Source organism: Fundulus heteroclitus, chromosome 21 (assembly GCF_011125445.2).
Source record: "Fundulus heteroclitus isolate FHET01 chromosome 21, MU-UCD_Fhet_4.1, whole genome shotgun sequence".
Lineage (NCBI taxonomy): Eukaryota > Metazoa > Chordata > Actinopteri > Cyprinodontiformes > Fundulidae > Fundulus > Fundulus heteroclitus.
Window position 1 is genome coordinate 22,440,117 of NC_046381.1, and position 13,034 is coordinate 22,453,150.

The 13,034-nt window shown below is 40.4% G+C and overlaps 1 protein-coding gene across 1 annotated transcript in view; it reads right to left on the reverse strand.

Moving 5' to 3' along the window:
• The window catches only part of cubn (cubilin (intrinsic factor-cobalamin receptor)), a 350,345-nt gene that overhangs the window by 172,089 nt on the left and 165,222 nt on the right, over positions 1-13,034 (reverse strand). Inside the window, exons 26-29 of the mRNA XM_036125467.1 lie at positions 9,626-9,782; positions 8,867-9,054; positions 8,320-8,479; positions 4,261-4,442 (exon numbers count right to left, since the gene is read on the reverse strand). Coding sequence (XP_035981360.1) covers positions 4,261-4,442; positions 8,320-8,479; positions 8,867-9,054; positions 9,626-9,782 — 687 coding nt within the window. The remainder of the gene's footprint in view (positions 1-4,260; positions 4,443-8,319; positions 8,480-8,866; positions 9,055-9,625; positions 9,783-13,034) is intronic.

Below are 13,034 nucleotides of genomic sequence, written 5' to 3' on the forward strand. Positions count from 1 at the left end.
CTAGGGAAGTTGTTGTCAGCTGTTCAATCTGCTGAACTTTCTGAGTTGCTGATATGCATTAATCTAAAGCAAACTTTTGGCCACCACTACTTTCATCCATGCCACCTGTGGCTAGTTTGAGACACTCTTCCAAAAGTTAATATGATTGAACATCGACAAACCTCGCTTGCAGATGTCCACTTTGCAAAGAGCTGCCCAACTCTCTTTCTGACTGGCTAATGTCCCAGCTCTGCCAGGTTTCATTGGTTGAGGCCTCCAGGACCTGTACGCCTCCAGGACTCTGAGGCGTGCAGGGAAGATTGTGGCTGATCCCTCGCACCCCCGTCACAGACTATTTCAATCACTTTCCTCTGGCAGGAGGCTGCGGTCCATCAGGACCACAACCTCACGCCACAAGAACAGTTTTTTTCCCATCTGCTACCAGCCTTATGAACAAGGCCAAGAGCTGCCCATGAAACTGGACACTGTCTCTCTTCCCCGTACAGGACTTACAAGCTTCTGCGTTACATTAACGCACAGTTTACTGAGTGTATATTGCTTCTGTATATATATATCCTTTTTATTTTATTGTATTTTTATTTTTTGTCTACACCATCAACACCAAGTCAAATTCCTTGTAAGTGCAAACCTACTTGGCAAATAAACTTCATTTTGATTCTTCTGATTCTGAACTTCATTCTGATTCTGATTGAGAGCAGCTTTTGTCTAAAAACCTTGAATAAAAAGTCTAAACAGAACTTTTTGTGCTTGTTTTCCAATTGACAGAAATCTGTCGTAGCAATGGAGAACTTTAACCCATGTAATGAACCCTCTGGGAAAATAATATGGACAAACACTCACTGCTAACATTTCAATATCCGGACTGCAGAGACAAAACATCACATTAAAATCTCCTGGATGACACCATCCGTTGTTCACAAACACCCCTCAATTATTATATTATATTTATAAATGATGTTATATTAAAATTATATTATACCTTTTTTAAACTATATTTCAATTATGTACCCAAATCCCAGATAAGTTGAAAATGAGATGCTGATTATGCAGAGCAGGAACAAGAAGAAGACGGAGAAAGAGGAAATTTAAGCCATCTCTGCCATCACTTGTCATGGCCAATGTGAGATCTTTGGGAAACAAGTTGGATGAATGCAGTAGGAATGCAGTATTTTGGGTTTCATTGAAACATGTCTGCAAGATCATAACCCCTGATGCCAGTGTCTCTCTGCCTGGCTTTCTGATTATACAAACAATCAGAGTTTTAAAGAAGAGTGGCAAGAGCAAAGGTGGTGGATTGTCGGTGCTAAAAAAACGGGCTGCAGAGACAAAACTTCAGAATAACATGTGCTGGATGACACCATCTGTTGTTCATAAAGTGTGAGCAGTGAGTATTCATCCATATTCAGTGTGTCCAAATTTATGGGCTATGTCCTTCAAACTGATTATGTCACAGTGTGGCGATGAGGCCTGTCCAGATTTACGAATCCTTTGAGGACTCCTTCAAATATGGCCCACAAATGTATCCTTGCTTCAGACATACTCACTCCTACTACACTAACAGGTGGCTCGCCTCTTTGGTTTTCAGCCGACTGGGCGGTCAAGACTCGTTATTTTTATACCGTGGATCTGGTAAGCTAGCCTGGGTGCCATTCCAAACTTAGTCCCACCCACAACGTTTGAGGTCGGGAAGTTCGGTCAGGCATTGCTCAATAGTAGTGCGAGTATGCTCGCCCAATATCTGGCGGTCTGATCAAATTGTCAGGGCGGGCTTTATACGATGATGGACAGATGATCAACAGTAACGTAATCAACCACATCACCAAAGCGCGCTTGGGTTGAATTTGTTTACAACAACGATGGCTGCCGCTGGAGAGTTGAGGTGTGTAGATTCTGCTATTAGGTCTGTTCTAGAAGATTTCGACAGCAAATTAATTTTAAAATTAATGCGATGCGATTTATTTGACGTTTTGTAGAGTTATAATCCTAGACGGAGAACTTGTTCGTATGTGCGTTCGCCTTTGTTTTTCCGAAAAATTAGGTTTGTGTATTGAATGACTCCGTGTATCCTTACATTCTTTTTGCAACACCGACAAAAATCGTTCACGCTCATCTTCTTATTCTAGGCTACTTTTTTTCCAGCGTGCAGTTGAGTTCTGTTGACAACAACTGTGCGTCGCTTAACATACGTCACACACTCCGTTGCTCTTATTGGTGGTAGGTCTATCCAATTGAGTGCAGAGGCATTTTTTTTCCTGGTTCGTTCGAAACACTCCTCATAATCACAGCTCTATGGAGCAGTATCAGACTCAAATTCTGACTAGAATTGAGTATGACTATGTCAGGCTACTGGTAAGCTGGTCTCTCAATGCTATTGATAAAAAAAATGTCGACGTTTAGGCAGCGTAAGGGGGCCCCGTCCTGTCCCGATGTGACTCTTTTTGTGGAATACACCCTATATTCTTGGATGGAAAACGGTGTGTCTTTTGACTTTGTCAGTCCTGGACGTGGAGACGTATACATGTTTGGATTCATTATACTTGGATTTTTATTGGATTTGGTGGATTTTTGATGTATCAGCAAATACAGCGGATGTCGGTAGCCATTTGGCCTTGATTAGTCAACTGGCTGCATATGATGCGATCACTAAGGCCATGAACGAACAGACCCGGAATGTTGGAGGAGCAGAGCTGAAAAGCTGGATGTGCTGGAACGCAGACTGGCTTCGGTGGTTGAACTCTGGGGGAGATGGGATAAAATCTGGAAGTGAAACGCAGAAAAGCCCAACTCATTTGGAATACTGGATTTTGCCATTTGGAGCCAGCAATGACTTAAAGCTGACTGGAAAGTCAGTACAGCGTGTCCTCATAACGAATATAGTATTTGGATTATGCCTCCCCTATCAATAACACTCCCTGGTGTTATGTCGAGAGGTCAGATCTCTCCCCCACTCCCTCCTTCCCCGCTGACATCTACGGATGCTCTCTGAACTGTTGGCCGGTTGATAACATCAAGGACAATGGCCTCTGGAGAGTGTTCATGGAAATATAAACACTTTTACCCAAACAAACACACATACCTGAAGCCCACAAAAACATATGAACTTACATGTGACCAGTCTCCAATGTTAACCTCTGCTTACATGTGTCTTGTCATATTTGTGCTTCTCGTGCTAGAGGTTTTTGATATCTCAAATGGTATCCTGTTATTAGGATAAAGTGTAAAATATGTGTTTTCCCCTCTCCCTTCCTATTGTGGCCCCCATCTTTTCACAGAGTCAATGGCAGCGCCCTTGGGCACCGTGTAAGGCGGTGTCCTTGGCAGCATGGCCTCAGTAAATCGTCTCCCCCTGAAATGTTTGTGATGTATGTTATGTTATGGCGGTTGTACTAAAACAGTAATTTCCCTCTGGGATTATTAAAGTATATCTGATTCTGATGAATCAGAAAGTTCCTTTGACAAGTCCTCTTTAATTGTTACTAGAGTACAATAATTAGAACTTTCTAAAAACAATACTAGGTGAGTTCATGCTGCCTACTCTATAATAGTTCTATAAAAATAAAACGTTTTTATCAATGCAATAGGATACTAGAAAAAAGGTAGTGTGTTTTGGACCAAGTAGATGTAATATTCTGGATTCTGTTCTGGTTTATGTTATTATTTTGGTTTCCTTTCTCTCTCCTGCCTTAGGTTATCTGGTTGTTTTGAGTTCAGTCTTGTTTAAATTCTTGTTTAGTTTGTGTACTGTTTTTGTTTACCCTGTTATATCATCACATTTTAGTCTTAGCTTTATCTTCTGTCTTTAGTTTGTACTTCAGGGTTGTATTAGTTCTTATGTAGTCTTGTGTAGCTTATATTCCTGTCAGCCTTCTAGTCTCTTCCCTCCTTGATTACTCCCACCTTGTTTTGGTTAATTAGTCCCTCCCTCTTCATCTGTCTGCACGCCTATTTATACCAGCCTCAGTTCTCTGCACTCTGCCAGAACGTCTCTCTTCGTATCCCTACTCACAACCGTTTGGTAAGAGCATTCCAGCCTCTGTTATTTTTGTTTTATATGCCTCACTGCCAGTCTGTGCCCTCCTGTTTTTGTGCCCTCCTGTTTTTGAGTTTGTTTAGTCTCAGCCTGGTTCTGTTTGCATGCCTGAAGATCGCCTTTTTGCCCCTTGGATTCTGTTAATAAAACCCCTTTCAGCATCACCTTCGTGTCTGGTTTACATTGGATTTAACCACAGCAAATCGTTACAGTAGAAGTGCATTACTTACTTCTAGAACGTCATAGTTGCAGTTTTCATGGAACTCTACATCAAACTCATGGATAGTCAAGGTAATACTGCTTCCAGGTGTTGAGGTGACATACCAGATGCACTCTCTGTTTTCAGGGTACCTGTTTGGATAGCCAGGGCTGCTGATGGAGCCGCTTGGCCCACCAACATACCCTCCGCAACCTGCAAAGACACACATCAAGATGCATTGTGGCTTAGTACTTGTTACATTGAGTGTCAAATCACTCTTTGGCAATGAGGGATTTGGCAAAGACTAGGTTTATTGACTGTTCATTCTGATCTTTGTATGGTGTATGGTGTAGCGACATATTCTTAAGCTTTGACCAATATCAGGAAAACATTCTGAAAAATGTTAGTTTTTCAAATGATGATAGGTAGATCTGCCCAAAGTAACATAAAAAACTTTGCTAAATTACCAGTATTGAAATTGGTATAAATAAATTAATCTTTTCTCTGAAAGAAGGAAAATGTAAGGAGCAGATGAAGTTCCGAGTTTGTGTATTATCTTCCCATTTATGTATACTGACATATTTAGGGTTTAGTAAAGTTCTAATCCATCTGTAAAGTGTGCTTTTCCCTTAAATTAAATTCCAGCAAAGCCTTCAGTCTTTTGCATCTGAAACTCCACAACCTTTATTTGAGCTACATTTAAGGTTGGTTTATAATTCAATTCAATCCTATTTATATAGCGCCAATTCATGAAACATGTCATCTCAATGCACTTTGCAAAGTCAAATTCAATCATATTATACAGATTGGTCAAAAATGTACTATATAAGGGAACCAGTTGATTGCTTCAAAGTCCCGACCAGCAGCATTCACTCCTGGAGAAGCGTAGAACTACAGGGAGAGTCGTCTGCATTGTCCATGGCTTTGCAGCAATCCCTCATACTGAGCAAGCATGGAGCAACACAGAATGAAAAACTCCCCATTAACGGGAAGGAAAACCTCCAGCAGAACCACGCTCAGTATGAACAGTCATCGGCCTCGACCGACTGGGGGTTACAGAGGACAGAGCAGAGACACAACAAGACAGACAAAAAGCACACATTGATCCAGTAATCTGTTCTACATTAGATGGTAATAGCGGGTGATCTGTCTTCCCTGGATGATGTCACAGTTAACAGAACATCAGACCAGGTGTACCTACTAAGAAGAAAAAAGAGGGAAAGCAGAAAGTTAAAAGTTGAAATGACAACAGTCATTTCAATGCAATGCAATGCAAAACTACAGAACAGTAGACTGGAGAACAGTAGAAATCAGTAGAGTGAGAAAAATAGGCCTTGATGTCCTCCAGTAGCCTAAGCCTATAGCAGCATAACTATAGAGGTAGATCAGGGTAACATGAGCCACTCTAACTATAAGCTTTGTGAAAAAGGAAAGTTTTAAGATTAGTCTTAAAAGTAGACAGGGTGTCTGCCTCATGGACCAAAACTGGGAGTTGGTTCCACAGGAGAAGATCCTGATAGCTAAATGATCTGCCTCCCATTCTACTTTTAGAGACTCTAGGAACCACGAGCAGACCTGCAGCCTGAGAGCGAAGTGCTCTGTTAGGGATATACGAGGTAATCAGAGCTCTGATATATGATGAAGCTTGATTATTATGGGCTTTATACGTTAGAAGAAGAATTTTAAATTCTATTCTTGATTTAACAGGAAGCCAATGAAGGGAAGCTAAAATTGGAGAAATATGATCCCTCTTGTTGATTTTCATTAGAACTCTTGCTGCAGCATTTTGGATCAACTGAAGACTTTGAGCTGCACTTTGTGGACTCCCTGATAGTAAAGAATTACAATAGTCCAGCCTTGAAGTAACAAATGCATGGACTAGTTTTTCAGCATCACCCCTGGACAGAATATTTCTAATTTTGGCGATATTCCTGAAGTGAAAAAAGGAAACTCTGGAAACTTGTTTAATATGGGATTTAAATGACATGTCTTGGTCGAAAATAACAACAAGATTTTTTACTTTATTACCAGAGGCCAAGTTAATGCCATCCAAATTAAGTGATTGATTAAGAAGTAAATTTTTTGAGGACTCTGGTCCAAAGATTACAACTTCTGTCTTGTCAGAATTTAAGTGCAGGTTTAAAGTCATCCAGCTTTTGATGTCATCAAGACATGACTGCAGTCGAAGTAATTGATTGGATTCATCAGGATTTATGGATAAATATCGCTGATTGTCATCAGCATAACAGTGGAAATTAATCCCATGCTGTCTGATAATTTTGCCAATCGGAAGCATATATATAGTAAAGACAATTGGTCCAAGGACTGAACCCTGTGGTACTCCACAAGTGACCCAAATTTTGTCTTTGAGAAAAGATTATTTTTTCTCAATGAAAGGAAAGAGACACATGCTACTACTTAATACAGATTTTGAAACCATACTGCCCTGGGGAGGAATAGGGCCCCATCGAGCAAAGGCAGTTATTTAGTCATCTTTTGATGTTACTGTGCCTGTAACCATGTCATTCCCAGATCTGCTAAATTGTTGCTAAAATCTGCTTAAAACTTAAAATTACTATAACTTCTATAATATGATAAATATAATCTCCTAGATTCGGGTTAGAGTTCCTGTTCATTATTTGCTTTGCTCAATATTTGCTAAATTCCTGATTAATCCATTAATTTAGTTTATCTTGGCTTTTTAAGCCTTGATAATCCATTTAATTTAGCTTCATGGATGTCTTTAATTTTTATAAATTTTTTTCTATAATGCTTTTTATTGTATTCTTTATATAATTTTTCAACTAAAGATCTGAGGAAGTTAATTTATAGTCCGAACAAAATGGTAAATGGCCTCCACCCATTCACTCAGACATTCACATGCTAATGGTTGTGAGCTACATTCCAAAAAAAGTAAAAAACCAAACAACTGGACTTTTTTTCCGTAGTAGAAGACATTTCGCTTCCTCTCCAGGAAGCTTTCTCAATTCAAAAAGTCTGGAGTAATGTGGAGTAACAAGCTTTATACCATTGCCAAACAAAGGCCTGTAATGGCTTAGATAACATGCAAATTTAACCGAAACAGGTCCACCCCTTAGTAATGGGCGGTCGTTGAAGTCATTAAGGCAGCAGATTGAACCAAAACCAGTCCACTCCTCTGTAACGGGGAGTCGTTAGGGTTGTTATTGGCTTGGTTTACAGGTACAATGTTTTGATCACCCGAATGAGGGTAAGAGTTAAGGTGATGATTGGCTAGAATTAATCCTATAGCTGTGTTGCAAGTTTTTGAGAGTTAACACCGCCCATTACTAAGGGGTGGACCTGTTTTGGTTGAATTTGCATGTTATCTAAGCCATTACAGGCCTTTGTTTGGCAATGGTATAAAGCTTGTTAATCCACATTACTCCAGACTTTTTGAATTGAGACAGCTTCCTGGAGAGGGAGCGAAACGTCTTTTACTACGGTAAACAAGTCCATTTGTTTTGTTTTTTACTTTTTTTGGAATGGCCACGACCTGGATGACTGAGAATCTTTACCAGCGGTGAGCTACATTGTAGCCACAGCTTCCCTAGGGCATACTGACAGAAGCAGGGTGACACCTGGCAGCAGCCAAAGCAGGTGAAGTTTCTTGAACACGACTCAGACCGATGGAGCAGGAGTGAATGGGCAACCCACTTGTGGCCAAACCTGATTTATGAAAATCATGTTGAACTTGCATTATTCTTAAAAATACTCATGATCACACCACATGGTAGTATAGAGTTCAAAGTTAATTAATTTGATTCAAAAAACCCAAAGCTAAAGTATTTGAAAATTCCAACACAAATTTAAAAACAGCCACCATTCTTAATGTTTAAAAATTCCAGAACATATTGAAATATTTTACAATATTGGCCTCTTTTAAATTCTTCTATATCATTGGCCTCTTTTAAATTCTTCTATATCATTGGCCTCTTTTAAATTCGTCTATAACATTAACCCATTTACAACAACAGAATATTTTGATAGACTGATTGCTGCTGTTTTTTGCAGACAGCTCATAAATTTGTTTGTGATTTCAGTATTTTGGATTGTAAAAGCTATTTCTTACCATTCTGGTACCATATCATCTGAAATCCCAACATTGATATTGAGGAGTCTGTTCGAAACACGAGGGTGAGGGCAGAGCTGGTAGTGGTGTTGGCTGGTGGTGGTGTATTTCCACAGAACACACCAATCAGAGGAGCTTGGTCATTAGGCCCATTATAGAGCTAGAACAAAAATGTTAGGAAAAAATTGTACAAGTTAGTGTACAATATAAATATTGCACTTCAGGTGTTTGTTATCTCTTGAATAACTTATGCAAGAAATGGGTTGTGGCCACCAGCCAAGAACCCATGATGTCTTGACTTGGCCCAAGACACCGTCATAGCACCTAAGGCCATCCCACCACCTAACCCAGCTGAACCAGTGCAGTTATTTGGAAAATGGCTTTCTATGTGTGGTCCCCATTTCTGTGATCAAAAGACCGTTTCTAATGGGTCCCACACAGAAGTTACCACAAAAGCTGTAGATATAGTTATAAAATAAAATCTGTGAATTAATGTTTTCCTGAAACTTTCTTATTTAATAGGTTTAAACTATGTATATCTTTGTACCTTGATGTAGTCATAGTTGCAGCTGGAAGTGGCTTCTAACTCAAATACGGTGAAGGTGTAGTTGATTTTGTTTCCACTGCTAGCCTGGATGGTCCAGCTGCACAGACTGTTGTCTGGGTAGTTATTTGGAAAATTCAGTGACTCGATTACGCCTTGGTTCTCGCGTGTTAAGAGTATGTTATGACACTCTGAAAAAAACAAGACAACAAAACGATAATGCAAACCAATATGCATGAGAAAATTGATTTGAAGACAATATATCTTTTTTAGATTAATTATTAGTTTGCTTCTTAAGGAATATTTATAAAAAATACAGGGTACTATAGTATCATTACAGATGTTTAGATATCTATATTTACAACACCAATATTTCAAACGTCTTTCTACTGCGAGTATATATTTTCTCAGTGAATACTTTAATGTAACCTGACCAACTGTAAATAGAAGATAAAAGGCTATATAATTATTTATGAAGAAATCTTCCCTGACTCTTAGTTAACATATTTATTGAAATTTTAAGTAGCTTTCATAAGAGTCCCATGCTATACGCTGGTGATATTTGTTACTGATTTATGTTAAAATACATCCATCCATCCATTTTATAACATGTCTATCCCTTGTGGGATCGCGAGGGGTGCTGGTGCCTATCTCCAGCTATCAACAGATGAAAGCGAGGTACACCCTTGACAGGTCGCCAGTCTATCAAAGTGCTAAAATACAATTTCCAATTAATTGTGTAGAATGGGTTTATTTGCATACTGGAGTTGTAAGATGCAATGAAGCCTCCAGTGTTGACACTGCTATCTGTGCGAAGCTTGATGTACAGCTGATTGCTGGAAGAGTTGATGGGGCTTGGTGGTGAAGTGCCACACAACTTAGCCAGCTCTGGAGCACTGCTGCTGTTTCCATCATACACCTGAAAACAAGTAACATGAAACGTCACTAAGAAAGTTAAGATGGATAGCATGACAATAGCATTTAATGCATAGGCAATTAATGCGTTTTTGGAAAAAGCATACCTTACATTTTTTCACCATACTGCTTTTGTCAACAAGAACCTTCATCATTAAACAGACTGAAGAATTTGAAGCCCCTTCTTACATAGCAGTGTTCATAACTGCTTAATAAATTGTAATAAACAAAAACTTAATTTAGTTTTTTTAATAAAGCGTTGTTTGGCCAAAAGAACCATGCAACAGAACTGAAACTTGGCAGGTTGAGCCAACCATGGCTTTGTGAGTGAAATAAGGGCACAGTAAAAGGTTAGGAGTGGTAACTGTAATACATGCAGCTGATGAACACACCACAGGTATTGTCATTATCTCAGTTAATCAGTGAGAATGCTCTGATTATTGTTTTTCTAAGATGATTCTGAGTTAATCTGAACCAACATCTGGTTTGTAACTGTTTTATGTAAATGTAAGTGCAATGTCTAAAACAGTGTGAGGAAGAAGCTGACTCAAGCAGAGGCTGAATATTTCGCTAGCGCCATAATTACTGCTGCATGCATGTGTTAGGTCCTGGAAACGAGTCAGTAAAGATGGCCCCCAAGACCACAAGAAACCATTGATAGCTGAGGAATCTGAGGAAATGAAGAGGTTGCTCGACTTGTTGAAAGAAGAAAAAAGACCAGCATCTGGTAACCTGGAGAACAGACAGTATACCAGGATTAACAATATAATTGTCACTGAGCTCTGCATCAAACCAGTCATATGCTTGGGCAGTTGGAGCTGGATGGGAATGAACTTAACTATATACACAGAATAGTACTGGAGGAGGAGTGGCTGTGTTTGTGGGAAAGAAAACTTAAAATACAAGGTTGTTGAAAACATAGCAGTGGTGGTTGACAACTTATTAGAATGCATAATTAATAAAATATGTAAAGAAAAAAAACAAATGTGTTCATTAGCTGTGTATATAAATCATCAAGCTCTAGTATTGATGTTTTTAACAGCTGGAATGTTTTCAAACATTCACTAATCAAAAAAACTTTTGATCTAAATGACTGAGTTTACACAATGTATTGTGTGAGCCCACATACGACCAGATCCACCAGAATTACACCCCACTGTGCCACCCTGATTGACAAGACATTCACCAGAAATATTGAGAACAATATAGTAAGGGGACTACTAATCAACATTAGCGATCACCTACTAGTTTTTACAGTCTATGACAGCAACAACAAAAGAAAACCACAAAATGAAAACTCAAATATTGAAGAGTGAGAACAGAGGAAGCCATAAATGAAATTAGGAATGACTTGTTTGCACAAAAGTCAGAATCTGTTTAAAAACGACATGGTGTTGATCATGCATATGGATCATTTTATGGATAATTTGAAGAGTATTAATTTCATTATACAGTATGATAAACAAAATTATCCAGTAAGTTTAGCGGTTAGATTAGCAGTTAGCTAATCTCACTGTATACTTTCCACATGGCTGAGAGTTGCAAGAAGCAAACATTGTTCATGTTTATGAGATGAAGAAGATCACCTCAATAGAAAGAAGTAAGACCAAAGTAGATTTGAGAAATTTTTTCACACGATCCCCCTGAAAGAGTGGAATGGCAAGGTAAGAAGGTCTTGCACATGCACAGTTATTCAAAAAGGGACTTGGGGAAACCTCCGGAAAAATTGACGGCCGTAGCTTTAAGAAAGACACCATGAATGATGTGGTAAATACCTTTAATGATTTCTTTGTAAATGTTGGGTCTATTCTAACAGGCAAAATTCCTGATCCATTTTCATCTGAAGATGGAAATTATAATTTTGTAGACCGAAATCCTAGCTCAATGTTATTTACAGCAGTAGAAGATAATGACTAATAGATCTAAAACATCTACTGATTGTAACAAAAGCCATCCATCCATTTTCCAACACGCTTATCCCTATTAGGGTCGCGAGGGGTGCAGGTGCCTTTCTCCTGCTGTCTATGTGCTCAACCTGCTCTGGCTCAAGATTGTCTCCATTCGCCCTCCTGGTCTGTTTCTGCGTTTTCAATAAACCCTTTTTTGATGTAACTTTGTGTCGGGCTGAATTTCGGCTTCACTCCTACAATCGTTACAGTACGATCTGGCTACCATGAACCTGGCGCTGACAGAGAGTTTACGATCCGGTTTCAAAATTATTATGAACACTTGGGCTCTGTTTGGGACGGAGGAGGACATCAGACTCTTACCTAAGTTCGTCTTGGGAGCTTCGTTTAAGGGTTCTAGACTGGTGATCTGTCCTCCCAGTGTTGGTCCCAGATACCATCCCTCCAGCAGCGACATTGATCCTAGGCCGACTCGCCACCATAACTCCGATGCTTGTCTAGTTTCCAGTCTGCCTGTGAGTATTCCAGTCAGGGATTCTTCTGTATACCTGTTCCGGGCTGAGGATTTGGTGTTCTGATTCCCCAGGACCACGTCATTGCTGTCAGAGGGAGGTCTCCGCTTTTCCAGCTGCCATTTCCTCCTCTACATCCATCATTGTTGGGTCCGCTCCTTTGTCTGTCCCTGGGGAACCATTCATAACTATTTCCACCGGTTCCTCTGACCTCACTTTTGAGAAAGTAGAGGAGAGGTTTAGATCTTTTGTGCCGATAATGAAGTGGCTTAGAGGAGACTTGACATCATTATTCTCCTGCATTAGAGGAAGGATTAAAAGGGAGGAGGAGTATAGAACCGCATTAAGAACTTTTTACCATCATCCAGCTTATCCTGCGGTTCTGAAGTCAACCACCAGAGGTCAGTCCTCAAGCCATAGAACCAGTCCCAGTTCCTGCCTCCGAGGGTCCGGCTGGTGCCTTGGCTCCTGTTTCTGAGGGTCTGGCGGTCACCTGTGCTCCGGTCTCCAAAGGTCCGCGGTCGCCTGTGCTCCAGTCTCTGAGGGTCCGGCGGTCGCCTGTGCTCCAGTCTCCGAGGGTGCACCGGACGCCTGTGCTCCAGTCTCCAAGGATCCGGCGGTCGCCTGTGCTCCAGTCTCCGAGGATCCGGCGGTCGCCTGTGCTCCAGTCTCCGAGGGTGCGCCGGACGCCAGTGCTCCAGTCTCTGAGAGTGTGCTGGTCATCTGTGCTCCAGTCTACACACCAGAGGTCTTCAAGGAAGGGGTCAAAGTGGATCAACCTCCAGCTGTTGCTGAGGTTCGCAGTGAGCCCACACAACTACCTCAGCACCCAGGGCC